This window comes from Letharia lupina (genome assembly GCF_014066315.1).
Source record: "Letharia lupina isolate WasteWater1 chromosome Unknown contig_3, whole genome shotgun sequence".
NCBI lineage: Eukaryota > Fungi > Ascomycota > Lecanoromycetes > Lecanorales > Parmeliaceae > Letharia > Letharia lupina.
Genome location: NW_023502972.1, coordinates 71653 through 99268, shown reverse-complemented (window position 1 = coordinate 99268; position 27616 = coordinate 71653). Strand labels below are relative to the sequence as shown.

Sequence of the window (27616 nt, the reverse complement as noted above, 5' to 3'; positions counted from 1 at the left end):
TGGTGTATATAGCAAGTTCGAAATCTAAGTTCCAACCAATTAATGGCACGGTGACTTCTGGATAGAAACATTCCATAAATACGTTCAGGAAACAGCTAGTATCTCATGAATAGCTCATCTTGAGTTTCCGTGGTCTGGGATGTTGCATTACTGAAATCCTGTTCGAGAGCATCGTCGATTGTATGAGACATGCTGATGAGTCACCTGGCATGTCGACTGGACCGACGAGGGCTGTTGCGCGCTTGTAATAGTCGCGGTCTGGGGTCCGGGGTTAGCGCCGTTTCCCATCAACATTTGGTCAAAGCTTTGCAACGACGCGTCAAAGTCACGTTAATCATAGCCCGACTCTTCGATCTGACTTGCTCCAAGATAATTGTCCAAATCCTGATTGATTACCTTGCAAGACTTTTTCTCGATTACTTTTCCGCGTCGCAATTTGCGACCGTGGCGTGGTCTCTTGCTGAATTTGTGCAGAGACCGACTGAAGAGGTCCTCGACTTGGAAGACTGATCCCCATACGGTCCTTCAACAGCTGGATACTCTCGAGTTGGCCAAGCAAGAAGGCAGCATGCCAGCGTTGTTATCGAGAAGGGTACCGGAGACTCAAGAACTATGAATGAGCATGTACGTTGGGTGGCAGCCTTGGCCATCAGTTCTAATGAGATTGGCTTAAGAGGATGCCGGCCATCATTCGGGTCCTTGATGTCTCTTATGTTTGAAGCATCCTCATCGAGAGGACGCTCGAGGGGCCATGGAATTCGGTTATCCTTGATATGTCTGCTCTCGCGGGACTCAGCAAGGAGCTTTTTCTTGGAGGTAGGGGCGTCATCCGTGAGGCTGGGTTGAGCAATTGGGTGAGGATTTTCTCCTATTGGAATTCTCCCAATCGAAATGTTTGTCATTCGCACGCTTCTTTGCGCCTCTTGGTCCTCAACTGGCTAGAATCGGCAAGAAAGGTAAACAGTTGCCGATTCTCCTCTCCGAGGCGCGGTATGCGATCATTCGAGGTCCTAGAATTTGTTTGGTCCTTGGGTGTAGGTACATGCTTGTCCGTACGTGATGCAGTTAGAACACTTAGGGAGTTGGTTGTTATACTTCATCTTCCTCTGATGGCAGAATTGACAGTCTTCCTGTGCTCATCGTCTGTTCCCACCTGTCCTGAATTTCGTGCACGGTCCCTGAGACGAGCGGGTAGAAAGATAAGCACTACGCTAACGCTCGGACATCTTTCCACTTTCATCTTAGTCTTGTGTTGTTCAAATTTCTGTCGTTCGAAGCGGCCTAAAGTACTTTAATGGTACAGTGCAATATGTTCATAAGCTAAGTAGGGCCTCCTCGAGACCTTGGTTGTACCTGTTCCTGGTTGTTCAGTGCAGCAGCAGAGCCAGACAATCTCATCCCTCACAAGTCCTTGCCTGGGGACTTTACTTTGATCTTGCTAGATGATCGCATACGTTTACGCGTAGTGTTAGACGGATTGGGCCGGATAGATTAGTGGAATCGATCTATCCCTCCTTCAATGGTGTGTACACTACGTATTACAGTATCGTGTGTATTATCGACTGAAATCCTCGAGCCTGCTCAGTCCCGAGCCGAAAACCGAAACCAAGCCTTCCGCTGGATGAGGTTCGTAGGCTATGCCGAATATATCAGGGGCAGCACTATGTGACGATGTACCTTAGGACGTGAGAAGGAGGCTTCACGCAGGTGAGCATGGTCTAAGATCTCAAGGAAGATCTTTAGTCTTTCCGACGTCACAAATAAGCGCTAATGCCAAGTGACCATGGCATCGTAAGCTTACTCAGATGAACCCAATAATCTTACCTTCAAGGTATCTCGATAGCGCTATGTTTGAATATATTCCGTCGATTGCAAATGCAAGGTACGGCCGGTAGGAAGTGGAGTCCAATTCGGAGACGAGGGTAATAGATGCAGCCGAGATCCCTCGTCACATTGACGGATCACGCTTCAAGTAAGGTAACATTAGCCACGGAAGCGCCGAAGTGACCATCGACCCGACACTGGTCGCACTTTCGAGCTGCATTGTGCTTACAATGCAGATCTACTGCAGTGGGATCTTCAATGCAAATAGCGCATACTGCTAAACGCCGTAAGCTAACTTCTTGCTCCAACCACTCGCGACCCACTTTACAACATCCTTACATCTAGGCCCGCCTGGAGCAAGATTGTGTTGGGTGGTGCGATAACCAAGTGCTGACAGCAGATGCCCGAAGCCGCTTGGCGTATGAAGGTTCGAAACGGTCATTGTTTCACCATCCAACCGGAAGGCCTTTGCAGTGCTCTTTGGTATAAACACCATCCTACACTATTGATCATTTCTGTCTCATCATCCAACAAAAAATACCTCTGCCTTGCAGCACGTACTTTTCCTCGTCCGTTTGAGAATGATGTGGGCCGTTGTGGTTGTGACTTGGCCATTGGGCACGAGACAGTAGATGTCTCTAGTCTGCTCTCCGGTAGCCAGGATTGATTGGAGACATACTCTACTTCAAAATATTGTTCTCTACGCTGTGGTTCAACAATCAAGCAATGATTGCCATTTTCTTTGCTTCGCGGTGATGGTGTTGCGTGCGGTATGATCAAGCAGCTTTTGTAAAACAGACCGTCTATATGATATCCCTTTACCTTTCTCTCAGCCTCAGACTGCGAGTAGGGACAAGGTCTAATGCTGTCGCGGCATGAGTGCAAGAGGGAGCAGATTGTGCGAAGTGGAGCATCTAGGCCCAGGAATCTCGGTCTCGGGGTTGAAAATTCTGGCTCACCGCAAGTCTCAAGCAGCGGCTGCACGAAGATGGCTGCGTGCATTCACACAGCACTGACGATCTTTCATCTCAAAACACAATTGACAAGTTTTCCAGAATTCTCCGGTATTTTGTTTGATCGCCACGCGAATATCTGCTCTCACACTAGTGGATTTTTCACGGCAGAACCTCGGGTTCTCCGAAGGACTTCTGTAGAGTACTGGTTTCTTGACCACGTTCTGGAACGACGTCTGTCGGATGGACTCGGCTGTTCGCATATCAGGAATCCTCTCGAACATCCATCTGCAGCATGCATATTTTGCATGCTTGTGTGGACAGCTGAAGGATTCGCATGGAACTAGCTCTAACCTATATAAGCAGAATGCCAGAAGACGTTTTTTCCACATCTTCAACTTTGACCAGTGCCGCAACATACTTCTCCCATCAGTTCCCACAACCCGAACAGCTCCACCGTTGCCTCGCAGCCTTGTAAGATCGGACAATGGGATCTATCCCACATGCCACCAACGGTATCAGCTCTTCGGAGAAGGCCATCAGGTTAGCCATCATCGGCGGAGGCATTGGTGGCCTGTGTCTGGCTATCGGCCTCCTGAAACAGCCACACGTCGATGTGCAAGTATACGAAGCCGCTTCCACGTTTAGCGAGATTGGTGCTGGAGTCGTAATAGGAAACAATGCCGAGCGAGCACTCCAGCTCATAGGGTCCGCCGCATGGCAAGCGATGGAGAAGCATGCCACTAGAAATCTTTGGTCCTCTCACTCCGATATATTCCAGGTTTTTAGGGTCGTAAGTCATGGCTTGATCTCAAGACTCAGTGACACCTACTGATCCTTAGAATCAAAGGGCGTAGGAGAAAAAGAAGGCGCACTCATCAGTGCCCCAAAAAATCGCAGTCAGAGCGTACATCGCGCACGCTTCCTCGACGAGCTGGTCAAACAAGTCCCCGCTCAGCGCGCTCATTTCAACAAAAGGCTGCAGGATCTTGAAGAGACAGAAGATGGTGTGATACTACACTTCAATGACGGTACCACTGCTACTGCTGATGTAGCCATTGGAGCCGATGGCGTACACAGCAGGGTACGAGAGTTGCTGGTCGGAGAGGAGGCTGCCAAACCAGTCTTCTCCGGAGCAGTCATATACAGGGGGCTGTTGCCAATGGATAGGGCGATTGAAGTAATAGGGCCCGAGGACGCTCAGAATGCCGTTGTACTTTGTGGTCCAGGTAAATACCTAATCATGATCCAACATTGCCAAGACTGACAGCCATAAAGGCCAGGTAGCTCTCAGTTACCCCATCGACTTCGGCAAAAATCTTAATTGTGGCGTATTCCACTTTGGTCTCAAAAAGTGGCCGCATGAGAAGTGGATTGTGCCCGCTGACCATGAGGAGCTTACTTCTTCGTTCAAGGACTGGGGCGAACCTGCACGAAAGATCGTAAAAGTACCTCTCCAATGCCCCTACCAAACCCTGCTCCCACGCTCACCATTCAATTTTAGCTCCTCAACCTCCCCACCGTCTCCGCTTGGGCCCTCTTCGACAGTCCTCCCGCCCCATTCTTCCACAGAGGTCGCGTCGCAATGATGGGCGATGCAGCGCACGCCACGACACCCTTCCAAGGCCAAGGTGCCGGTCAAGCCATCGAAGACGCCTGTGTGCTCTCCGCACTGTTTACAAAAGTCGTCACACCCAAAGACGTACCTACAGCGCTCGCTGCGTACGACCAGATCCGCCGTCCTCGCTCCCAGCGTGTAGTGCAAACAAGCAGGGAGACGGGACATATGCTCTCGATGCAGCTGCCTGGGGTCGGTGACGACGTGGAAAAGATGAAGCAGTATCTCGACACTAGTATGCATTGGATCTGGGATCGGGATTTGGTGGCGCAAAATGAGGATGCGGTCAAGTTGTTTGAGAAATTGCGTTGCCTTGAGTCGTGAGGTGTGCTGATGGTTTGTGTTCGCTATCACAGATTTTGGTATAGATTCGATAGAGTGTAGGATATTTGGTAGCATCGGCATAATAGATTCAAAAGTTGTCCTACAACACACTCCGCAAAAGGCGACTTTATCGACATTTCTTTCATGCGTCAATTAATGTTTAGGGAGAGTCTATGCGCACCACAACCTCGGGCTTTGGAGCAAGCAGGGACTCGTTCACGGGAGCATCGTAGAGACCTGTCTGGATCAAACCTGTTGGATTCCTAGGCACTTTGTCTATTCTGCGACACCTTGACATAAGTCACTACGCAAGCCAACAGGAATGATTTTGGTGGGTTCATAGCACAAACGGTTGTTAGTGGTCTCATCTTCACGGATATCACACACATATGGGACACCCAGGTGAATGTCAAGAAGTGGTTGAGCGGGGTCAACGCTGAGGAGAGCAGATTGAGTACATGCCTGAACAGGGATGTTCTCGTACCCCAGCGCTAACATATATCCCAGTGTCTGTCCGGCGTAGACAGTGCAAAAAGTGTACTATATCTTTGAAAGAGATCAACACAAATGAAAAGCCACCTGCCGGTGCAGGAAAGGGGCCTATATCCAATCGTCCCCCAGGGGGTAAAAATTCAGGGATTCCGACCGAACATCAAGAAGTTCCTTGTTGTACCCCACCACGACTCAACCAAAGATTCAAAATGTAGCCGGGCCAGCAGAAACCTGGCTTTCTGCATTACAATCTGAACCAATGGCTCCAGATCCTGGAAGGGACATATTTTCCATCTACCGCAGATGCAATAGCATCCTTGATGGTTTGCTGCATCTTCGGATCTCTAGAAACAAATCTCGGCAACTCGTCCATACGCCCGTCCACATGTCTTCTAACGTCGTCGTCGCTGGCACGCACTTTCAGGGTAAAATGGCTGTGAACTTCCTCCGTTAGCCGCGGAATCTCACGCGAGGTTAGCATCAAGTTGAAGGGTTTTGTGGCTTGTAGTTCAAAAACTTTCGGCAACAAGCTTTGGAGCAGTTTGCCATGTTGCTGCACTTCGTCGAGTGCGTCTACCACAATACATTCCTGCGAAAAGCTTGCAGCTATCAATTGAAGTGACTCGAAGACTTCATCGAGAATTGGCTGAGCGGTTTTACTTCCGTTGTTGTGCTGCTCATACAAACTTCGTATACCTTCAGGAACCGCAGACTTGTGTAGAAGGAGTTGCTTCAGAAGGCTAGTAAGTAGATTCAGAAGTGTTTGCTCATTTTGTGTCCTGTAGTCGCAGAATATGTACGCTACTCCAATAACTCACTGGCTGCGAAATGTATTGACCAGATGTTCGATAGCAATCGAGGCCAGCACGGTCTTCCCTGGTAGCCAGTCATCTTCCATTGAGAGTCCACTTCTAAGGCGAAGGTTACCCACCTGCACCTGACATGCCTATGCAAAGCAGTGTCGCTCGATTGTGGCTCATCCACCCCTGGAACCCTCCCGATTCAAGCAGCCATTTCTCTGTTCCTTCTTGTCGTTGACCCAGGATTGCACTTTTCTGCGAGGAGAAATTCAATGGAGAAGTCCATTTTAGAGAAGGCATTGAGAAACATGGTATTCGAGATGATGCGACCTCGAAGAACTTCGGTACCTTCCTCATCCCAAGTAATCTTCTTCCGTGCCTTCTGCGTCATAACCTTTAGACTTGATGACTTTACACCAAGACTCTCAAACTCCTCGAGTACAGCGTTCGTATCATCATGGACACCCTGACAGGCTTGTACCAAGGATGCCAGACGAGACATCTGCTTTTGGTCGAGCTTTGGTCCAGGTAGGCTTTGGGCAGCATCATCAAGGACAATATAGAGACCTCGGACTCTGGTCCTGATTAGCAATTGTCTTGGAAGATCTCAATGAGTTTACTCTGTCCGTATCGCTTTGAACTGATCAGAGGAGTCCCGGATCTAACCCCAGATATCATGCGCAAGCTTCGAGACTGCTAGAATGTCCCCAGTACTAAAACCAAATGACATATCTGCTGTTGCTGCCAGTCTTGGCGTGATGGAAGTCGCAAGCAAAAAGGCTCAAGCTAGGTTTTGGTCACTAAAGGCAGGGAGATCTACCATCGAAAGTCATTGCCTTCTCAGCAGAGTCGCGATGAAGATGGGGGATTGGTGATTTTAGCTTGGCGAGGGTCCAAAGCTCCAGCCGCTCGCGGTCAGAGACACACAAGGCTGAGATGCTAAGCCCACATGTCATCGTCTTGCATGGATGACGCATAAAACCCCCTTTCTCCACCCGAAAGATCCTGTTTATGCATGCCAAGTCCTGCACCACGAGAATCAGCGGGCACAAGCAGGTTTTGCGGGCGCGCTCAAGCCAACCCAATCCCGAGAAGCATCCACTATGTATGGTTTGTCAACAATGACTGTCAGAACATTTATCTTCTGAAAACACTGGTACGAAACACAATGACGTTAGGTTTCTGGGCAAATCTTTGATGTAAGCCCGGTAAATTTGCAGTCACGCGTGCTCAACAGAAGTCCTGGTCGGCTGGCTTAAACGCTCCGGGGGGAACCCCCGAGTAAGAGCACTGAGCTAGCAAGAGATATGTTTTTTCTGGATCTTGCCGGGGTTGCTGTATCTTTCAGCCTGAGACTCATTTCGAGGAAATTCGGTCTTGTCTATCCATTGCCAGTCTTGAACATGGTGATCGATACAACAAGGCTTCTATCGTTGCACAGCTCGGCCGAAACAGGCAGCGCTAATGAATCAAGAACAAATCATCTTCGTCTATAAGGACGCTCCGCTTTGGACGCAACAATTGCATCGTATTAGTATGCAGGCCGATGAAGACCATCATTCTGATATTAAGAGAAGATCGGACAGAGTTGATGCCTCGGTGTATTCAATCATCACAATTTTTAGGACTCGACACAGACGCTTTCGACATTTGGTCACTCAGTTCCTTGTCCACGACATCATCCTTCGAGGCTCTCTCTGCTTTAGCAGTCTCCATCGCTCGGACTCTCGCCTTCTTTCTCCGCGCATCCCTTATCTTAGCCTTTGACTTCTTTCCGACCTTAGCTGGTTCCTCGGTGGTTTCCATGTTGTCAATTTCCCGAGCGATGGCCTCGGCCGTCTCCTCTTCGTTGAGCTCTTCTTCGATAGTATCCATGGGACCAGGTAAGAGAGGATTCTCAGAATTGTCCTCGGCGCGTGGACGCGGACGCGGAAGGAGGCCGGTAACATCGACAAGAGCCGGAAGACTATAGCTTGCAGGGGCTCTCGGGCCGTCTTCTTGACCTCCAGAACCGACCAGGGCAACGCGGTGCGCTCGAGGAGTTGCATTCTGATCGTTGGTATTGCCTACTCCAACCAGGCGAGCTGCCTCCACTGCCTCTCTCCTTGCGTGCTCCAGCCGCCATTCGGCAATTTCATGTTCCATTTCCAAAATCTCCAGCTGTTTCTCGGCATCGAATCTTCGATCTTTTGTTTTTAAAAATGCACAGACCTCTGAGTCCATTTCAGTCCATGCCGGGGTACAGGGCATCCCCGTCCACTTGAGTCCTCGATGGCTCAATGTTGAAAGTAGGTATGATGCGCGCAGGGTTAGTTTGTCCCTCTCTTCTTTGAACTCCTGGGGTGCGGTTTCAGTGCTTGGCGTTGCCCATAAGCGAAAGCTCTCTCACCTTGACACGTTCTACACTTTTTACGTGTTTGGCTTTGAAAGCGGCGATACGGAGATCATCGAGATATTCAGACTGGTTTTGAAGGCCGGAGATGGCGTCGTTGGTATCAAAAAAGTCCCAGAGTAGTCTCATGTTAGTTTCGTTCCTGACATTGCGAGCTACAATCCAGGCTTTGAGCTCTTTGATGATCTCGTCGGTTGTGCCTTTGTAGAGATCCTCAGACCTTTGTCCAGAACGAGACCAAATTTCAGCAAGCGCGTCCATACTTGGCTTCTGTCGCATAGGAATCGTGGGAAGGTAGAGAAAGAAAAGATGACTGGAAGATAGATGTTGCGCTGGCAGGAAAGAGCATTCGGAAATCTGCACGTCGTGGTGGCAAATACGAAAAGTGCAAACAACAAACAAGGCGACGAGGCAAGATGAGGCAAAGAATTCTTTCAAATGTCAGCATAGGCTTTTTGGTGGTAATAAACCCGACGTTTGGAAACTGAAAATGCGACTGATCTTCGCGTCAAATGAAAATCTCTGCTGGAAACGTAGTCAGGTGCTCGGCACAGCTACTGGGCGAAGCTGTCGCTTCTTGGTCACTGCATCATCCAATCCGTCTTCGCTGAAGCAATTCATTCCCTTATAGGACAGAGGCAGTATCATCACTGGCTGCAAATGAGGAAATGTAATTTAGACCGTACAAAAGAAGAACTGCATTGATAATCAGACCTAACAACTATGACGCCCGCCTCGTCAAATCATCATCATGTCCAGACCCTCCATGACCACATCCATTAGTTTTGGGCGACCGACATTATCATGCACCCCACCACATTCGGAAGCGTGTGACACCCTTTTGTTGTGTCTGCATCTTCCAGATCATACACGAACTGCGCACAAGCGGCGTTGGTGTTGCCGTTCAGGCTCGGATCAACCGGCTTGGAGCCTGTCGGATCCCAGTCCATATCGGCCCAGACACTTAGGATATCGTCGGAACCCACTTCGGCACTCAACGAATAAGACCGCAGCTGCTGCGCGACCTCGATGTCGTAGATCATGTCGACATTGCTGACGCCATCCCCTTTGCAGTTCGCGTTGGTGAAGGTGCTGATTAAGACGCCGGAGTCGGAACCCATGCCGGTGGGGACTTGACGGGTATGAATGGTGGTATTGGTGGTGTCAGGTACAGGGTGGAGGCGGGGTGGTGACGAGAGGGCGGTGGATGCTAAGAGGACGGCTACGAGGATGGAGTTCATGGTTACGTTAACTGATGGTTTTTGATCTGGTTGGCTTTTCTGTGAATGGTTTTTCTGGTGAATCAACTTGGGCGAGGAGCTGTTTATGAGAAAGCGGAGAACAAAGAAGAAATCCGTCGTTGAGGCCGGGTGAAAACATGTTTGAGAAACGCAAAGACTTGGAGCAAAGGACTTTCCGGTGCTTCCTTTTCCAGAAAAATTATATTGTTAGCAACGACAATGAAAAGACAAGGGTGACGCTTTGCGACCGTAAGTTGCTATATATAATAGCTAGAAAAGCCGAAGACGTCAAAGGCTTCTTTGTTCGAGTGCCATTGACAAACAATCCGTCCTAACTTGAGAATGTCCAACCAACATTGCGCTGCTCATCATCCGAAGGAAAGTTCACACTAAAATTAAAGAGGAGGGGTCCTGCCCGACAGTGAAAGGCGGCATGACTGCCAACCCTAAGCACTGACGGTCAAGCCCCTCGCACGTTTATCGGGAATCTGAAGGACTGGGTGCAGTCTCAAATCGTGATTTCCACCTTTTCCAGCAAATACTGAAGATTGAGGGAGAACGAAAGAAAGAAGCAGAAACCTCCGTTATAATGATCTAGCTCAAATCTGCAAGATGCCTAAAACGAGCGTTACAAACTGCGCGCAGAATACTCACCTACTTACAATCAAAGGGGCGAGAGCGGGAAGAAGAAGAGACAACAGCTCTCCGACTGCAGTCCGGGAAAAGCCTAGCAATCGTAGGTGAGCCAAAAGGGAACACAATTAGGCAGACTGCTCACAGAGGAGCCAAACAGCTCCTTCAATAGCTTCAGCTCGGCCGTTTCCTTCAGCATTGCACGTGAGCAGTGATCAGAACGTGCGGCAACGGGATGTTTAGCGAGTCCTACGATTTGCGAAATGGAAGGTTGATGAGACAAGATCGATAGTGTTCAATAAAAAGGGGTTTCATGTGCAGGATACCTTCAGAGGAGATGATTATTAGGGAACGCACACCTGGAGAGTCTTCTCTCCGTGCCCAGACGGAAAAATATACGCCGACGTGCTATGCCAAAATGAAATCAAGCGCTAGAGAGTTGAGAGGATATAGCGTACCACTATCACTACCCCTACTGGATCTCCAATCATACTCCTCTATCTTGAAAGTTTCAGCGCTTCTTCCAACAGCTTCACCACCGTCTTATGCCCTCCTGCTATCGCGTATAATAGCGGTGTTTGCCCATCTTCATCCTCAGAGTCTACTTCCACATTTTCCACATCCATAAGAAGCTTCACCACCCTCTCATGCCCCATCATGGCCGCGTGTGACAGCGGTGTTCGGCCAAATTGATCCTCAGAGTCTACTTCCACATCTTCCACATCCACAAGAAGCTTCACCACCCTCTCATGCCCCCCCTGGGCCGCGTGTGACAGCGGTGTTCGGCCAAGATCATCCTTAGAGTTTACCTTCACATCTTCCACATCCACAAGAAGCTTCACCACCCTCTCATGCCCCCCCTGGGCCGCGTGTGACAGCGGTGTTCGGCCCCATTCATCCTTCGAGAGTCTACTTCCACACCTTCCACATCCACAAGAAGCTTCACCACCATCTCATACCCCCCCATGGCCGCGAATGACAGCGGTGTTTGCCCATCTTCATCCTCAGAGTCTACTTCCATATCTTTCACATCCATAAGAAGCTTTACCACCCTCTCATGCCCCCCCTGGGCCGCGTGTGACAGCGGTGTTCGGCCAAAATCATCCTTAGAGTCTACTTCCACATGTTCCACATCCATAAGAAGCTTCACCACCCTCTCATGCCCCATCATGGCCGCGTGTGACAGCGGTGTTCGGCCAATATCATCCTTAGAGTCTACTTCCATATCTTTCACATCCATAAGAAGCTTCACCACCCTCTCATGCCCCTCCTGGGCCGCGTGTGACAGCGGTGTTCGGCCAAATTCATCCTTAGAGTCTGCTACCACATCGCCCCGATCCACAAGAAGCTTTACTATTGTCTCACGACCGTCCTTGGCCGCGTACGATAGCGGTGTTTGACCTTGACTGTCTTTGGAGTCCACTTCTGCCCCATCTTCTATAAGCCTCTCTATGATACTTACTAAGCCAAAGCGTGCAGCAAGGTGCACTCCAGAAACCTGACGTGGTACTAGGAGGCCGTCGCGAAATTCGAATCGCTCAGTCCCGATGTAGTCAGGCATCCGCATAACTTGATCGGAGCACGCCACTCTATGACTGTTCCTTAAGAAACCCAGAGCTAGGTCCTCGACAGTATGCTCCTTCGCTCTGTAGGCATGATGAACCCAATTCCGGGCAGCATACGCGAGCAAACAATTGACTTCTAACCGAGCTTCATACTCCACAGCAGATGAACAGCGTCCATTTTCGAAAGTATCAAATGAAAGATAAGTGAGACAAGTCTTTGCGATCTGACTGTCTACATCTGGGAACAATATTTGTTTTCTGCTCCCGAAATACTCCTCAACTGAGAAGTGTGCTAAGCGAATCGTACTACTTTGAGCATCGAGCGTAATCAGTCCCGCAGATACTGATATGATATCTTTTTGGTCCACAAGTGCTTGTTTGTTTAAGCTTGGGTCTCCAGGTGAGACGGCCAACGCATGACGTAACTCGTCAATATGGAGTGGTCGATTCGCATTCGAGATCCAAGACAGAGCGGATAATGCGAGCTCTCTGTGATCCTCGACCTGAGCTTTAATACGAGTCATTGCTTCGTCGTATGTCTCATCCAATCTCGTTGGTAGAGACTCCAATGCCTTTCGAAGATTACGAACACTTGTCGTACACCTAAGTCGGTCTAAATGTAGACGCGGTAGAAGAAACCTGGAAAGGTCATTATTACGTTCTGGACGCAGACTTATAGGACGACGTGATAACTAACATGCCTCGAGCCTTTTCCACTAGCCGACTAACTATCAGATTGCCAAGGTTAGCATCGTTCTGCACCTCCTTCGCAAACCTGAACTCGGTAGGATTGCAAATTCGAGAACGCAGGTATGATTCAATGTCGGAATCTGCTGCGCGAATGTCAAGGCGAACGCATCCCTCGAGTCGTTCTTCTATCAAGCCATTTTCTCGTGATGTGAAAAAGAGCCTATAACCTCTAGAAATGTTACTGTTCTGATACCGATATTGCGGCAGATTCAGAAGGACATCCAGTAGAGCCATCCGCCCTGCGTTCTTCTCATCTTTGTTGTCGAAATGCTCATCCAGAGCATCAACTACAATGAAAGACCTTCCGAAGTGGTTTGATAGGGATGAAAGTAACCTAGAGAGTTCTTCGAGTGACAGTGAGCTTTGACCCTTCCGGTGTTCGGTGTACAGGTCTCGCAATTCTTCAGGCATTTCTCCCAGTAGTAAGACTACTTGTCGTACCAGACTCGAGATGAGGTTGATTGTGGTCTGGCTTTCGCGATCCTTGTAGTCACAGTAGATGTAGGAAATCGACACGTTGTCCGCAGTGAAGAACCGTTGGAGATGTTCAATGACAATCGACCTTCATGAAATTAGTCTAGTACAGGTCTGACTGAGACGATGGTTTATATGATAGTAAACATACGTCATTACGGACTTCCCCGCCCCAACTATTGACGGGTCAGTCATCAAAGCCAATAGAGAGGCATGTAGAAGCTTACTTATGCCAGGACACCACAGTACCGAGGGCACATCACGAACACCATTACGCCAGCTTTGGAATTCGTCCTGATCCAACAGCCATTCTCCAGTCCCGGGATAACGCTTGGAAAGAATATCCGTCTGCTTTTCCTCAAAGCTTAGGGTGGAGATCCATGTCAGAATTCTCCGATTTTCTTCATCATTGTGCCATTCTTTCTGTTCCCTCCTCGCTTCTCTCACTTCCGTATGAATGTTGACGCCCAGTGTCAGTGCGTCCATCGAAAACATGTCATTCAAGGCCTGACAATAACGACGGAGGTGGTCCATTGAATCCTGGGTGCTTTTGGCAAGGAAAAACCCCTTCAACTTCTCCCAGCTGATTCGACGTCCTTCATGTCTCTTCTTCAGTTCGTCTAGTACCTTTTCAAGCTCTGCCTTGCAAGACTCGATAGACAATTTCGGATCAGTAGCCGTGGCAGCATTTGGGCCATGTTCCGATAGCAGAATGGATTTCCGATCCTGAAAAGCTTCTTTGAAGGTAGGATCGTCAAGGAAATTTGTCCTCGTCTCTGAGAGCACAGTTTTTAAGTTCCGGAGCTCACGACTAAAGCGCTTCGCCTCCGCAGGCGCATTTTTCCACTCCAGCCCAAATTGGACGACGACTTGAGTGATCTGAATTGTGAGCCCAATAACACCGACGATTCCGGCTCCGACCCCAAAGGCTGCCATTGCAAGGCGCGAGGCGAAAGCCACGAGGCGATAGGACAAGAATCTGCGTTTCTTGCAGTTTACGCTACTATTAAAGAGTGCTGGCAGCTGGCTTATAATTGCACCACAAGACTTAGCAGTCGCTGTTCATCACCGGTGAAATGAACCAGTATCCGAAGACGAGATTGCGAAGTGGGATTTTCGAGCTAGCCTTGTAAGAGTGTAGCGGAAAGTCTTGCGGCCCTGCAGGCGGAAGTACAGGAGGAAGTGGAAGTCCAAGAAGAAGAAGAATTTCGCGGTGTGTGAAAGAGACGAGTTAGCTAGCTACCTGGGAAGAAGGTCTTCAAAGCTGAATGCCTGAAAAAGTAGGCCTCGCCAAAGCTCATCATTGAGACGGCACTCGGCACCCCAGAGACGCAAAGTGGGGTGTAAGCGGGTTGCAAGGAGTGGGGGAAACGAACCCCCTTCGAAGCCTTGGTTCTGACTGAAACGGACCCAAGGGCAAAACGCAGGCTTGCATGAGCTAATCAGCTGCGAGGTGCGTGCAAGACTGGCATATGAGTGGATCTCGGTCAGATGGATTAGGAATGGCAAGCACACCGATCCGCGCCCTCATGACACGACATGCATTAGTGCTGACTGTTGATTGTACGGGCACTACCGGGGGTGTGACGGATCAGACAAACCGGTGGACCGCACCGAGCGGTAGATCGCAAGTCGCGGACTACCTATCTGCATGTTGCGATAAGACTTGTGACGAATCTTACCCCAAAGATTCCTTCGGTAAGCGTAAGTGCAGCCGATCAGGTAAAAGTTGGCCCCCTGTCGTCCCAGCTTCATCTTAGCCACCTTGTATTCTGGAACACTTGATTTACCACTGCAAATAGAACAGGGTCTGGAGTCACCAGGATGAATAATTCGTCCATCTCGAATAAGTTCAACATGATGGCCAATTTGACTGCAGTGGTGATCGTGTTCCCGCTCTTCGCCAAGGCTGATCCGTTCTCACTTTCGGCGTTACTGGTCCGGACGGTCCACCCGGACTACTAATTAGTCCAGGATGGTTCCAAAATGCGGCAGATGATTCTAGGACGAGTCGAGGTATGCCAACCATCGGTCTAGATCAATAGTCCTGCCACCCCTTTTTTTCCTTGTTACACTCGCATGGCGGATCACTAATCTAAGCCATGAAGGATTTATTGGATTTGTTGAAAAAGTCAAAAGGCCCGCGGCAACTTCCGCACCCGGGCCGAATCATGTACTAGTACTAGTACCGCTCAATTTTGGAATGTCTACAACATGACAACAGCCGCTATTACCATCTTGAGGGTGCTATGTATTCCAAGTCACAAATTTGAACTTGTGTGCGGATTAGCTATTAACGCCCTTAGCGACCCCCAGACCTTCTGGCCTCGTTCTCCCGGACTTGCAAATGGTCGTAGCTGTCTGACACTTTTAGACTTTATCTATTTCGCGTGAAGTAGCATCTTTGGAAAATCATAGTATCTAGCTCGCCAGACTTCATAGCTTGACACATCAAGCAGATACACCCACACCCACAAAAGGTCTTTTGCTCACTTCATATACCGCTGCAACAACCACGCCTATATCCCATCGACGGGCAGGGCGTGAACTTCAGGGGTTCAACCCTGCGCGCCAAGACGTTTTACGGCCCAGGTGCCAGTTGAGGGGATACCCTCCACCCTAAACAGATCCCCAGACGCACCTCGCCCACGCCCCATATACGTACGTCACGGGATGTACGCCCGGCTGGATGATCGGACCTACCGCCCTCTTCTGCGCCTGCGAATCCGGCTCTTCCAACGTACATGTGTCCGTCAACGACGCACTCGGCGGCAGTTCCGAAACGCAGGCTACGGGTGCCGTCAAGCTGCCGCCTGTTATCCAGCCCGAAATCTCATCGTTGGTCCAAGAGTACACGAAATTGAGGTCTTCGTTGGTGGTGCCGCCGGTGGTCGGGGGGAGGGTAAATGCGATGGAGTTGCTTTGGCTGGTCTCTTGCGTGGAGCCGATGTAGCCATCGTCGTTGCAGATATCGGATGGGATGCCGGTGGGGCTGGAGACGGAGTAGAGGAAGTAGTCGAAGGCGCAGGTGGATATGCTGCCCAGACAGTTTTTCTCCGCGCGCGAGTATATGATGACCGAATGCGAGGTGTACGCGGCGCAAACGTCGGAGGATGTGGCGGGATCGGTCGTCTGTCGTTTCTTGAATTCCCCCTGTGGCGCCCAGATTAGAGGGCAGATGTTGTTCTGCGACCCGTCGAGCCCATTCCACGCCACGGGCGCGTACGATGCGGGACGGTACCACGATCCGGGAGGGTGTACGGACCGTAAGCCAGGTTGGCGGCTGTTGTAGCCGACGGTGTAGTAGTTTTTGACGAGTTGTTGGTATTGTCTTTTGTCGACGCCGTTGAAGCCGTAGACGTCACCTGGCTCGCTCAGCTTCAAGGCTACCAGACCTGCAAATATGGCGGCAGCTGCTCGCAAAAGATAATACAAGCCAAGTCAGCCTACAGGGTCGATCGGAGGGTTCTGCTTGGTGTGTAGTCGCTCACCTCCAGATGTTCCGTCGGCAGAATCTTCCAGTAGATTGCTGTCAAAGGAAGCACAAGGAGAATTGACACCAACGGTGTAAACCATCCCTTGTTGAGAGAAACGAGCAATGTTGCCAGTAGTGTCCACCGCACCAACGGGAATCAAAGGGAACGTCGCACTGGCCAGCGCTGCTGGATAACCCGTCCGGGGGAAGCCTAGTGTCTCGGCACTGTTTCCCGCTGAACACACACAGATTACGCCTTGGTTCATGATGGATTGAAGGAGTGCCTTCTCATAGTTTGCTTGCCATCGGTCGATTCCTGGTCGATTTGTCGCAAACGACATCAACAGGACCGTTCGTCCTGGCAAAGCCTGACCCTTTGCCTGCCGAGAAAAAATATTGTTCAGGATTAGATTCAAGCCTGAGAGTATCGATTCAATAGTTTCAGCGTGCATAACAGATATCACTGTGGCTTGCTTCGCAACACCGGTCCTTGCGCCGCAGACTTTGGAGGCCACTATTGATGCCCTAGCTTAGCAAACTTACGCCCCGAATGTGTACAAGAAGCTACATGACTTACTACATGTGCCGTGGCCTTGGGTACCATAAGCCGCAAATTGCGGCTTCCACCAATCAACTGTTGGATCCCTTAAGACCTGCGGGTCGATGTTGAATCGACCATATTGGCCGGGCCAGTTCCCTCGAAATTCCTACCGTGGGCAACGTGACGTCAGCGACCACTTACCATTGGATAAGTGGGTTCCGTACTTTATGCAAGCTGTTTACTCCCGTATCCAGGATGTATACCCAGGTGTTCTCACCTTTTCTCTCTGAGAAAATATAATCCACCCTGTCAACGGACGGTACACCGGGTGCCCAGGCCAGGACGGACAGATCCTCGGGGCTAAGAGGCTGTCGAACATCGCGAATACCTGGGTCTCTTTTGAGAATCTGAATGGACTCTCTTCGCCGAAAATGGTCATTGTCTCTTGCCTCAGCGCCTCCCCTGAGGGATTGGCCGTGGTTCGAGACGTCAGAATCGGACCAAGACCCTTGATCCAAAATATCACGACGAACTTTCGCTGCCGCAGTCTCTGATGGCGGCAAGGTGCTCGCGTAAAGAGTCTCTAGGTCCACTGTCATCGTATCGCTGAACGCGGAAGGAGACCAGGTAGGGTAAGATGCTGGCGTATTTGTGTATGTTGCGATAATAGAGATGTCACTCCGGCTCGACGCTGACGCTGCACCGTCAGATGAAAGATTGGCTGTCCAAAATCCCCCATCGACAGTATTTGTAGGGAAAATGGGAGCGTACGATCCCACTGACTTTGGCGCAATCTGTCCGAGAAAAGCATTGATGCCTGCCACATTCGCGCCTGGTGTTGCGACAAGAAAATACTGAGCTACAGACTCCGAGGTTGCAGATGCTGAACTTGTTGATGTCTTTGAAACGTCAGGTTCAGTCGTCCGTTCGGGCTCTTCGTCTGGTGGAGGCTGTTCATACGGTGGGGGATCATCGTCAGGCTCCCCTCCTCCATAAATGGGGCCACCAGGGAAGCCGGGTGGACCTGTTTCGTCCCCGCCGCCGCCCCCACCACTGCCATCATCACCAGGATAGCAAACCTCGAAGAGACCGATATCGACACACGAGTGCCGGCAAAGTAGAGGCCCAGCAAGACATCCAACACCTGAGCCTGTTTTCCAGGGTCTTCCTCTAGGAGGGTAGATTATCCCCCCTATACCGATAAGCCACCTGCGGAGACGAATAAGTCAGCAAATCATTGAGAGAGACAGCATTCAGCATCAAGGGATTTCGTGGCAATCATTGCAACATCTGCAGTGATGACGTAGGGTTATGGTACATACCATCCTCCTTGGACAGTGGTGTGCCCATTGATAGTCTCGGTAAAGCTTGTGGAGATCTCTGCCGGCTCGATATTGCTATACCCTGGTAGTGTGATGGGACTGTAGATGACTGGGATCCCGCTTTGTGTCACAACTTGAACACCGGTTGGCTCGGATGGCACGGTCGCAGTTGGGAGACTGTTCAGGTTGAGAGTCGTGATGTTCCCGCCTACTGTAATCGCAATCAAACTGTATCCAGATTTGGTTGGAGGAATTAGAGATTGTTGAGGCTGTGTGGTAGTGATCTTGGAGGTTCCATTGACGATGGTGGTAAATGCCACACCGACAACGGCTACGCTGCCCGATTGGGCAACATAGGTTATTGACGCTGGCCAAAGACTGGAACTCGTAGCGGGAGTCCCAGTTATGGATGGAGTACTGAGCGTTGATGTATTGCCAAGACCCGACTGTATCTGAGTACCCAGACTCGTAGGACTTGGGGCGGGAACGTAGACCATGCCGTTGCCAGATGATTCGAGTACCATGATCGGTGAAATGATGGCAGCAAGAGTAGGATGCACGCTTAACAAAGTGAGGAACAAAGAAATAAACATATTGTTTCCTGGATAGGCAAAATATTGAAGCTTGTGTCAGTTCATGTGGAAGAAGATGTTGTGTATGTATGTCCGCGGTAATGCCACGAGAAATATGAGTGGGACATGGATGCCATTTTCTGCACAAAGCTGGAATGGCGCTTGAAGAAGTTGCATGGTATTCTCTATCAATCTCCCCGGAAGATACAAATTGGCGTAGATAAAGCCCGTGGCAAGGAAGACAGGGAGGGTCCAGTTGGTAATCATAGGAATTCCAAATGCTACTGTTGTACTATCCCGTATTATCGCATGGCTCCTAAGGTAGTTCTTTGCAAGCACCCTAGTGTTAGATAGTAGTAATATTTTGATTTTTCCGAACAACGCATCATATTAGCCATTGTAGGATTAGACGATAGCGTGTTTTGAGTATCCGGACAAAGGATTACTCTAGGGCGTGATTAAGAAGAGATAGTAATTATTTGTTGTTTGAAACCTACCGTCAATAGGGCTGATCGCAAGGCTGTGAGGGTAAGGTAGTAGCTATGTTAACTTGCAATAGTCAGATGATGGATCTGATAGCCCCTAAATACTCGTGCGGCCGGAGAGTCTAAGACCTTGGCAGTCCGGCGCGGGTCCAGCCACGAATCGGAACATTCGCTGGGGGTTGTATAACCGGCATCGATCCGAGCCAAGTGCATACTGTTTTTGAGTTAAGCTGGCCGCCGCACCGGCAGATGACGGACGTCTGACGTTTGCAAACCTAATCATCTAGCCGCGTATGATGTTTTTGCAACCAACACAGCGCCGCTCAATCGATTTGGAATATCATCCAATTCAGACTGCGATTAATATGATTTTCACATTATCGTAAATCTTGTTGGACAAGTCCGGGCCATGTTGGAATGTTTTAGAGTTTGTTACTGCACGTAAAACAGGCATTTAGCGGTTTGTGTTTGGTACCGAATGTCACAGTGTCACATCCCAATTTGTTAGTTGCCGCCGCCGTAAGCTCTATAGCAGTGTTAGTGCTCGCAAACAGTGAGGCCATACAGAAATAACGTATGCACAAGTAGATATGTAGATATATGATTGGGCATATCCAACACTGGGGCAGCTAAGACCTTTTTGGATATCTGGACATGCAAATAGCCCTGAAAAAGGCCCCCCAGCGCTAGAAAAACTCTCATGTCTGAGCGATATGCCCTGGAGTAAAATGAAGCTATACATAGGTGTGGGTGGGAGGGAGAACAATGATATGGCTCTGAAGAGAACAATTCGAATGAAGAGCCCACTCCTGGTGCAGTGGCCATACAAATAGTACTCGCCATGTCCACCTGTCTCCCTACTATCGCATATCGCGTATCGCATAATGATGGAACGGCTGATCAAATAGCCACCAACGCTATGGCCTCATAATGGACCCACTAACCCACAGTCCCACTGTTGCGAATAGTTTCATATTCCGATTCTATTCTGAATATGAATATGTCATTTCATATTCATATATATTCTAAATACGATATGAATATAGATATTCTAAATATATTCTAAATATATTTAGATTTTTAAGTAGAATATTAAAAATCTTCGATTTTAATAAAGAATTTATTAAGATTTATAAAAATTCGTAAAAATTTGAAAAAAAAAATTATATACTTATTATACTCTTATAAGTAGTAATAATTATATATACTATTAGATTTATATTTAAATTATTACGATAAAATTAAAATTAAAATTACTTTCTTTTAAATATTCTTTAAAAATTAAAATATTCTATTTAATTATTTTAAAAAAGTTAGAAAAAAAAGAAATATTAATATAATAAAGAAGTATTTATTATATTATAAAGTATTATATATAAATAAAGATATTAAATATATAATATATTTTAAGTAATTTATTAATTAAAAAAATCTTCTTTATCTAATAAATCGTCGATATCTTTAATAATATTAAATTCTTCTATTAATATAATTTATCTAACTATTTTAAAATTTAATCTATTATATTTTTTCATAATAATTTTACTCTCTTATAAGAAAATAGTTTTAAAAGATCTAGAGCTAATAAAAATAGCGAGATAACTTAAAGTAATTTAAGCTAAAATCGAAGAATTCTTATTTTAATCTCTTTAGATTTCAAATAGTTTTTTCTATTATATATAAGTAGTTTTAATTTTTTTAAACTATATTATAAAGTACTTATTTTAAAATATTTAAGATTCTCTATAAAATATTAATTAATTTCGAATATTTCGATTTCGATATTCTATAATATACTTTTATTAGTAAATATATCTTCGTTTATATTATATACGTTATATAAGTTAAATTCGAAATTATTTAATTATAATATAGAATTTTAGATAATAATATTATATTTTATTCTATTTAATAATTTATTAATAAAACTCTATAAAAAAAAAATCTACTTTTTAAATATGACTTTAAATTTATTAATAATTAACGAGATTTCTTATTTCGAAAGATTTAGACTTATAACTCGTTTATATTTAAATCGAGAATCGAGAATTAATTCGAATAAATTAATTTAATAAATTAATTTCCACTTATATAAATCGAATTTTAGAAATTATTTATCGAGTTTTAAAATATCTCGATAGAAAGTATTTCGAAAAACTAAATTCTAATTTTTATTAGTATTCGAGAAAAGAGTTATTAAAAGATAAAATAAATAAAAGACTTATAAAATCTTAATTTTAATATTTAATTCTTAATTTATTTCGAATATAAAGAATATATAAAAATACGTAGTCGATTATTAGATAACTTAAATCTTAAAGAATAATTAATAGTTTAATAAATATCTAATAGATTTCGAATATCTATTAAAAATAAGTAATTTTCATTTTTTTAAATCGAATCGATTTCTTAATTTAAATTAACTTTAATATATTTATTATCGTATTAATAGTAGATTAAAAATAGAGAAATTATTTAAGAGAATCGTAACTTAAATTTTAATAAATATATTTATTTAAAATATTTATTAATAAAAATTATCTAAGAACTTTATATTAAATTTTTTAAATCTTTTTATATTAATATTATAAGCTTCGATTTATTATTCTAATAAGTCTTATTATTTTAATTAATATTTAAATATAATAGCGAGAATTCGAAATTTTCGAAAGAGATATAGAGTTAAATAATAATTATTAAATACTTTAAGAAAATAATAATAAAATATTTACTTACTTTAAGTATTATCGAGATCTTCGAAGTTTAATTCGAGTAATTAATAATTAATATATAATATATTATCTTAATTATCTCGACTTTTTAAAAGTAGTTAATTTAAAATATTATTAATAACGTTATTTAACGTATAAGCTATATATTTAATAGTATATATATCTTCGTTATATTAATATTTATAGTCGTTTTAAAATATTTTTATAGAAGATAGATTTTTAAAGACTTTATCGATTATAAGTTTAAATAGAAAGTTAAGTAAATATAAGACTCGAATATTTATTCTTAAAGAATAATTAATAAAAATTAAATAAAAAAATTAAACGTATAATTATATCTTATCTTCGATTCTATAAGATTTTAAAATATAATTTAAAATCTTTAATAGATAGTCGACGTTATAAGATTTTATAAGATATTTTATATTAATAAGTCTAGAAACTACTTTTTAATTAATATATATAATAAAATAAGATAGAGCTAAGCTTAAAAATCTTAAATTTATATATATAGTTAATTATAAATTTATTAGATCTACGCTTTTTAATTAAATCGACTAAGTTATCGCGGATAAATAAATTAGCGTTCGTAATTATTAAAAAATAGTAAGTATATATTATTAACATATAGAATAACTTTTTTATTTTTTATTAAATTTTCAAGATTTTATTTTTAAATTATAGAACGAAATATAGGCTTTTAAATAAAAAAAGAGTTTTTAAATTTAGTCTTATAATTATTAAAGTATAAGAAATTCAAATATCGCTTATTAAAGTTCGCTCGATAGTCGGATAGCCTTAATTAAAAATAATAGATATATATTATTAATATAGAATAACTTTTTTATTTTCTATTAAACTTTTTAAGATTTTTATTTAAATTATAGAACGAAATGTAAGCTTTTAAATAAAAGAAGAATTTCTAAATTTAGTCTTATAATTATTAAAGCGTAAGAAATTTAATTATCGCTTATTAAATTTACTCGATAGCTCTAATTAAGAAAAAAGATTATAAATTTAATTTATAAATCTTTACTCGTTTTAAATATTATAATAAATCGTAATCGCTATATATTTAATTTAATCTTTAATCTTTTAATAGTCGAATATAAACGAAAATTTCGATTTAAATTTTACGTAAATATCGAGTAATTCGAATTTAGTAAGTTAGAAATTTCGAAGAAATAGAATTAATAATTCTTTTCGATAAGCTTTATAGTATATTAGTAATTCGAGAAATTTAGCTCTAATAATATAGAATAATAGATAGTTATAATAGTAATAGTTATAATAGAGATAGCTATAATAGTAATAGCTATAGTAGATAGTTATAGTAGTAATAATTATAGTAGTAATAGCTATAATTAGCTAGAATAATAACTAGAATAGCTACTTATACTTTTAAATATAGAAATCTTAATTAAAATATCTTATATATATATTATATTATAGTATAATATTATAGATATATTATATTATAATATATCTCGTTAAGATCTCGAATTTATATTAGAAAAATAAAATAATATTTAACTCTATTTATATTATATTCGAGTACGATATAATATTACTTAATATAAAACATTTTATAAAATATATTATATCTTTTTCGACTAGTATATTAAAGCGTAAGAAATTTAAATATCGCTTATTAAAGTTCGCTCGATAGTCGAATAGCTCTAATTAAATATATATTATTTAATTTTAAAATAACATTTTTATTTTCTATTAAAATTTTAAGATTTTTTTTTAAATTATAGAAAAGAATATAGACTTTTAGATAAAAAGAAAATTCTAAATTTAATCTTATAAATATTTAAAGATAGAGAATTTAAATATTACTTATTAAAAACTTATTTACTTTATAAAAATACTCTTTTATATAAACTTAGATAGTCGAGTAATAATAATTTTAATAAATTTCGAAACTATTTCGCTTCGTCCTCGATTCGCATTTATTAATCTCTCTTACTAAAAAATCGTAAAATCGTAAAAATCGTAGAATCGTAAAACTAATTAAATTTTTATAAATTATAAAAATAATAATAATAGTAATTAAAAAAAAGACTATAATAGAAGTTAAAACTAACTTATTATTAATTAAATTTAGATTAATTTAAAGTTTATTAACTTTCTAAAAATCTATTATTAATATAATTTCTCTTTTTTCTATTAAAATTTTAATACTTTTTTAAATTATAGAACTTAATCTACGCTTTCTAATAACTTAAAAATTTAAAAATTTAATCTTATAATTTTAAGTAAATATTATATTTTTACTCTTCGAAGTTCGAGAATCGAATTTAATCTCGAAATTAGATTTAAAAATAAATTACTTTCTATGAATTTAATTTATAGGCCTAAACTTATAATTATATAAAAAAATTAAAAACTTACTTTCGATAATAGCGAATTATTTCTTTTAAGAATTTCGAACGTAAGGCTTAAAAAGTAATATTATTTTTAAGAAAAAAATTATATATTTTTCTTATACATCTGCAAATCTAAAAAGTGAATTTCCGTACGATTTCCGTCGGGTCCGCACTATAAGCACGATTTAGTTTATTAAGTAGACTTTATCTATATTTAATTCTTTTCGCTAGTTTAGTAATTAAATATAATAAACTTCGCGTTTAGTAAGTTAAGATAGTATTTATCTAGATTAGCTAGATTTTAAAGCGATTATAAGCTATTAATTTAATAATATATATTTAAAAATTCGAGGGACTATACGTAAGATAGATTTTTTAGATTATTCGAGTTAAATAATATTATTAGTAATAATAATATCTATTAAAAATTTAATTTGGCTAATTAAATATATATTAGAAAGGTTTTCGAAATTATTTAAGCTAGATAGTGTTATCGATTATAATAATATTTATAAAAATTCTAGATTAACTAGTCTCGCTAGTAATATTAGTATTTATAGCGTATTTAAATTAGATAATATCGTTAATTGTAACGATATCTCTAGAGTATTCGATTTGAATCGAATTTGATATCTCTAGATATCTAATGAAAGTTATCGATTTAAGATTTATCGCGATATCTTATTATAATATTAATAATATTTATAATCTCTAAGATATAGATTTTTAAATAGTTAAAATTTTAAGCGCTATAGCGGTGCTTAATTCTTTATTAATTCTTATTCGATTCGTCTAATAAATAAAGAGACTAATTCTCTCTATTCTATTTACTACGCTATATATTCTTTATATTTTTCCTCTCTATCTAATATAACTTTATTAATTTATAAATACTTATTCTCTTCGTAAATTATCTTTTTTTTTATTCGCTATAGTAAAACTATAGACGATATATTAAAGTTTAGTCTTTTTTATTTATTCTCTCTACTTATCGAGATACGGAGTATTTATACTTTAAGCTTAGAGAGATTTAAGTTCTAATTATTATTTATTAAATCGATTTTTTTCTATTTAGTTATTTTATATATTAATTATTTCTTAATAGCTCGCGAGATTTTTTTATTATCTTCGATTAAGCTTAAATTTAATCTTTTAAATAATTTAATATTAGCGAATCTTAATATAATTTCTCTTAAGGCGCTTATGAAGCCCGATTCCTCGGTAATATTATTTAGCGAATTCTTATATAAGTTATTTAATTTAGAAGGTCTCTATATCTTTCTTATTAATCTAAGATATATCTTTAGAATACGCTATTATAATATATAATATATAATAAGTCTTTTTTATTATTCTATATCTCTCTAGAACTCTTTAATATACTTATATATTTCTAAAAAGTGTTATAATTATATAAGTAATAAAATAATAGTAAAGAGCTTACCTTCGACTTTCTTATTATTTTATCTTTTAATATAAAAATATTTAGAATTATAGTTCTTTAGACTATAATAAAGGGCGGTTATTATAAGAATTATGATATTATCGAATAAGGGTAATTAAAGATACTTACTTCTTTATCTAAATTCGAGAAATACTCTCTTATTATAGAAGAAAATTTTATATAATAATATAACTATTAATTAGAATAAGAAGTATTTCTTATTCTAGAGACTATTAGCTAAAGAAATTAATCGATCTAAGTTTTATAAAATATATTATATTCTATCTATTTTATAAATCTCGGCGCGTAAATTAAAGATCGATTAATAAGTTATTAATTATCGCCTTTAGATCTTTAGACGATAATATTATATAAATCTTAAGATAAGATTAAATAATATCTCGAATTTTCTTTATTAGAGTTAAATGAAAATTGTTTATATAGTTAAAAAGCTATATTCTTATTAGAAAGAGTCTAAAGTATTAATAATAATAATTAGTTAGGGGTGTTAGTATCTTCCTTACCTCGAAACTTATAAATTAATTATTAATACTTCGTATAAATTAAGTATTCTTATAGAGTTACTATCTCTAATCTCTTTATATTTTAATTATTATTTAACTAAGTACGTTAATATAATGCTTCGACTAGGGACTTAGCTTTTAAAGACTTAGATATTTAAAGTCTTTACCAATTATAATTATTATAAGTAAGATAATTCTTATCGCCTCGAATATATTAAGATACTCTTTCTTAATATTATAATCGCGCTTTTCTCGCTATATTAAATTATTCTAAAGCGCGATCTAACGATTATCTTTATTTAAGTTATCTTATAAAGTATAATCTATATATCTTTCTTTATTTTAATCTATTAATAATATATAATTTAATATTATTAGAGACGCTAATAAAGCTTTAAATTTCTCTATTTTATTTAATAAGCGTATTAACGAAGAATTTAAATAAGTTATATATTAATAATATAGCTTCGATATATTAGCGCTTAACGACTCTATTTAATATAATACTTTTTAATATCGAATTATCTATAGCGATTTAGTTATTATTCTACTATATTTAGAATATATATTTATTTTTATATCGAAGCTTTATATAAAGTATTTTAGCTTTATTATTATAAAGATAGCTTCTCTTAATAAATTATTTCTTATCTCGATTTAGTATATATTTATTAATCTAGATATTTAATTATATAGTATATTCTTACTTCGTCTTATTAATTTTAATTCTTTATCGCTAATAAGAACTATTTTAAATTCTATAGTTTATATTAGCTAGTTTATATTAATATTATTTAATTCTAGAATTAATTAACTAGTAATTAATATTACTACTCTTTATTCTAGATTTAATAATCTTAATATTCGATTAAAATTTAAATAAAAGTTTTTCTATTATTTTTTATTAAGATATTAACTTGATAGAAGATATAGATTAAATAAGAATATATCGAGTTTATAATCTTTATCTTTACCTTTAACTTTAAAAGAGAGATCTTTTCTAATATCTATAATAGTATATAAAATTAAGAGAGTGCTATTAATATTAAGAGGAGCTTTATTATATATAATAGTTATAATTAT

General features: G+C 41.3%; 7 protein-coding genes across 7 annotated transcripts; 1 reads left to right on the top strand and 6 right to left on the bottom strand.

The window, feature by feature from the left end:
* Positions 1-3264: 3264 nt before the first annotated feature.
* On the top strand, positions 3265-4719 carry HO133_006948 (uncharacterized protein; the record flags this gene model as incomplete). Its single annotated transcript, XM_037297844.1, has 4 exons — positions 3265-3570; positions 3628-4006; positions 4056-4225; positions 4282-4719. The coding sequence occupies 4 exons, from the start codon at positions 3265-3267 to the stop codon at positions 4717-4719; spliced, it is 1293 nt and encodes a 430-aa protein (XP_037156479.1).
* A 736-nt stretch (positions 4720-5455) lies between these two features.
* Positions 5456-6109, bottom strand: HO133_006947 (uncharacterized protein; the record flags this gene model as incomplete). The annotated part of the gene is made up of 2 exons (XM_037297843.1): positions 5456-5990; positions 6030-6109. The coding sequence occupies 2 exons, from the start codon at positions 6107-6109 to the stop codon at positions 5456-5458; spliced, it is 615 nt and encodes a 204-aa protein (XP_037156478.1).
* A 104-nt stretch (positions 6110-6213) lies between these two features.
* Positions 6214-6741, bottom strand: HO133_006946 (uncharacterized protein; the record flags this gene model as incomplete). The annotated part of the gene is made up of 2 exons (XM_037297842.1): positions 6214-6584; positions 6678-6741. The coding sequence occupies 2 exons, from the start codon at positions 6739-6741 to the stop codon at positions 6214-6216; spliced, it is 435 nt and encodes a 144-aa protein (XP_037156477.1).
* Positions 6742-7616: 875 nt separating this feature from the next.
* HO133_006945 (uncharacterized protein) lies at positions 7617-8664 on the bottom strand (the record flags this gene model as incomplete). The annotated part of the gene is made up of 2 exons (XM_037297841.1): positions 7617-8348; positions 8401-8664. The coding sequence occupies 2 exons, from the start codon at positions 8662-8664 to the stop codon at positions 7617-7619; spliced, it is 996 nt and encodes a 331-aa protein (XP_037156476.1).
* Positions 8665-9182: 518 nt separating this feature from the next.
* Positions 9183-9644, bottom strand: HO133_006944 (uncharacterized protein; the record flags this gene model as incomplete). The annotated part of the gene is made up of 1 exon (XM_037297840.1): positions 9183-9644. One exon carries the CDS (start codon positions 9642-9644, stop codon positions 9183-9185), a length of 462 nt encoding a protein of 153 aa, XP_037156475.1.
* A 1130-nt stretch (positions 9645-10774) lies between these two features.
* Positions 10775-14002, bottom strand: HO133_006943 (uncharacterized protein; the record flags this gene model as incomplete). The annotated part of the gene is made up of 5 exons (XM_037297839.1): positions 10775-11137; positions 11191-12433; positions 12540-13154; positions 13218-13242; positions 13294-14002. 5 exons carry the CDS (start codon positions 14000-14002, stop codon positions 10775-10777), a joined length of 2955 nt encoding a protein of 984 aa, XP_037156474.1.
* A 1683-nt stretch (positions 14003-15685) lies between these two features.
* Positions 15686-18928, bottom strand: HO133_006942 (uncharacterized protein; the record flags this gene model as incomplete). Its single annotated transcript, XM_037297838.1, has 5 exons — positions 15686-16479; positions 16558-17055; positions 17119-17248; positions 17307-18161; positions 18401-18928. The coding sequence occupies 5 exons, from the start codon at positions 18926-18928 to the stop codon at positions 15686-15688; spliced, it is 2805 nt and encodes a 934-aa protein (XP_037156473.1).
* Positions 18929-27616: the final 8688 nt, after the last annotated feature.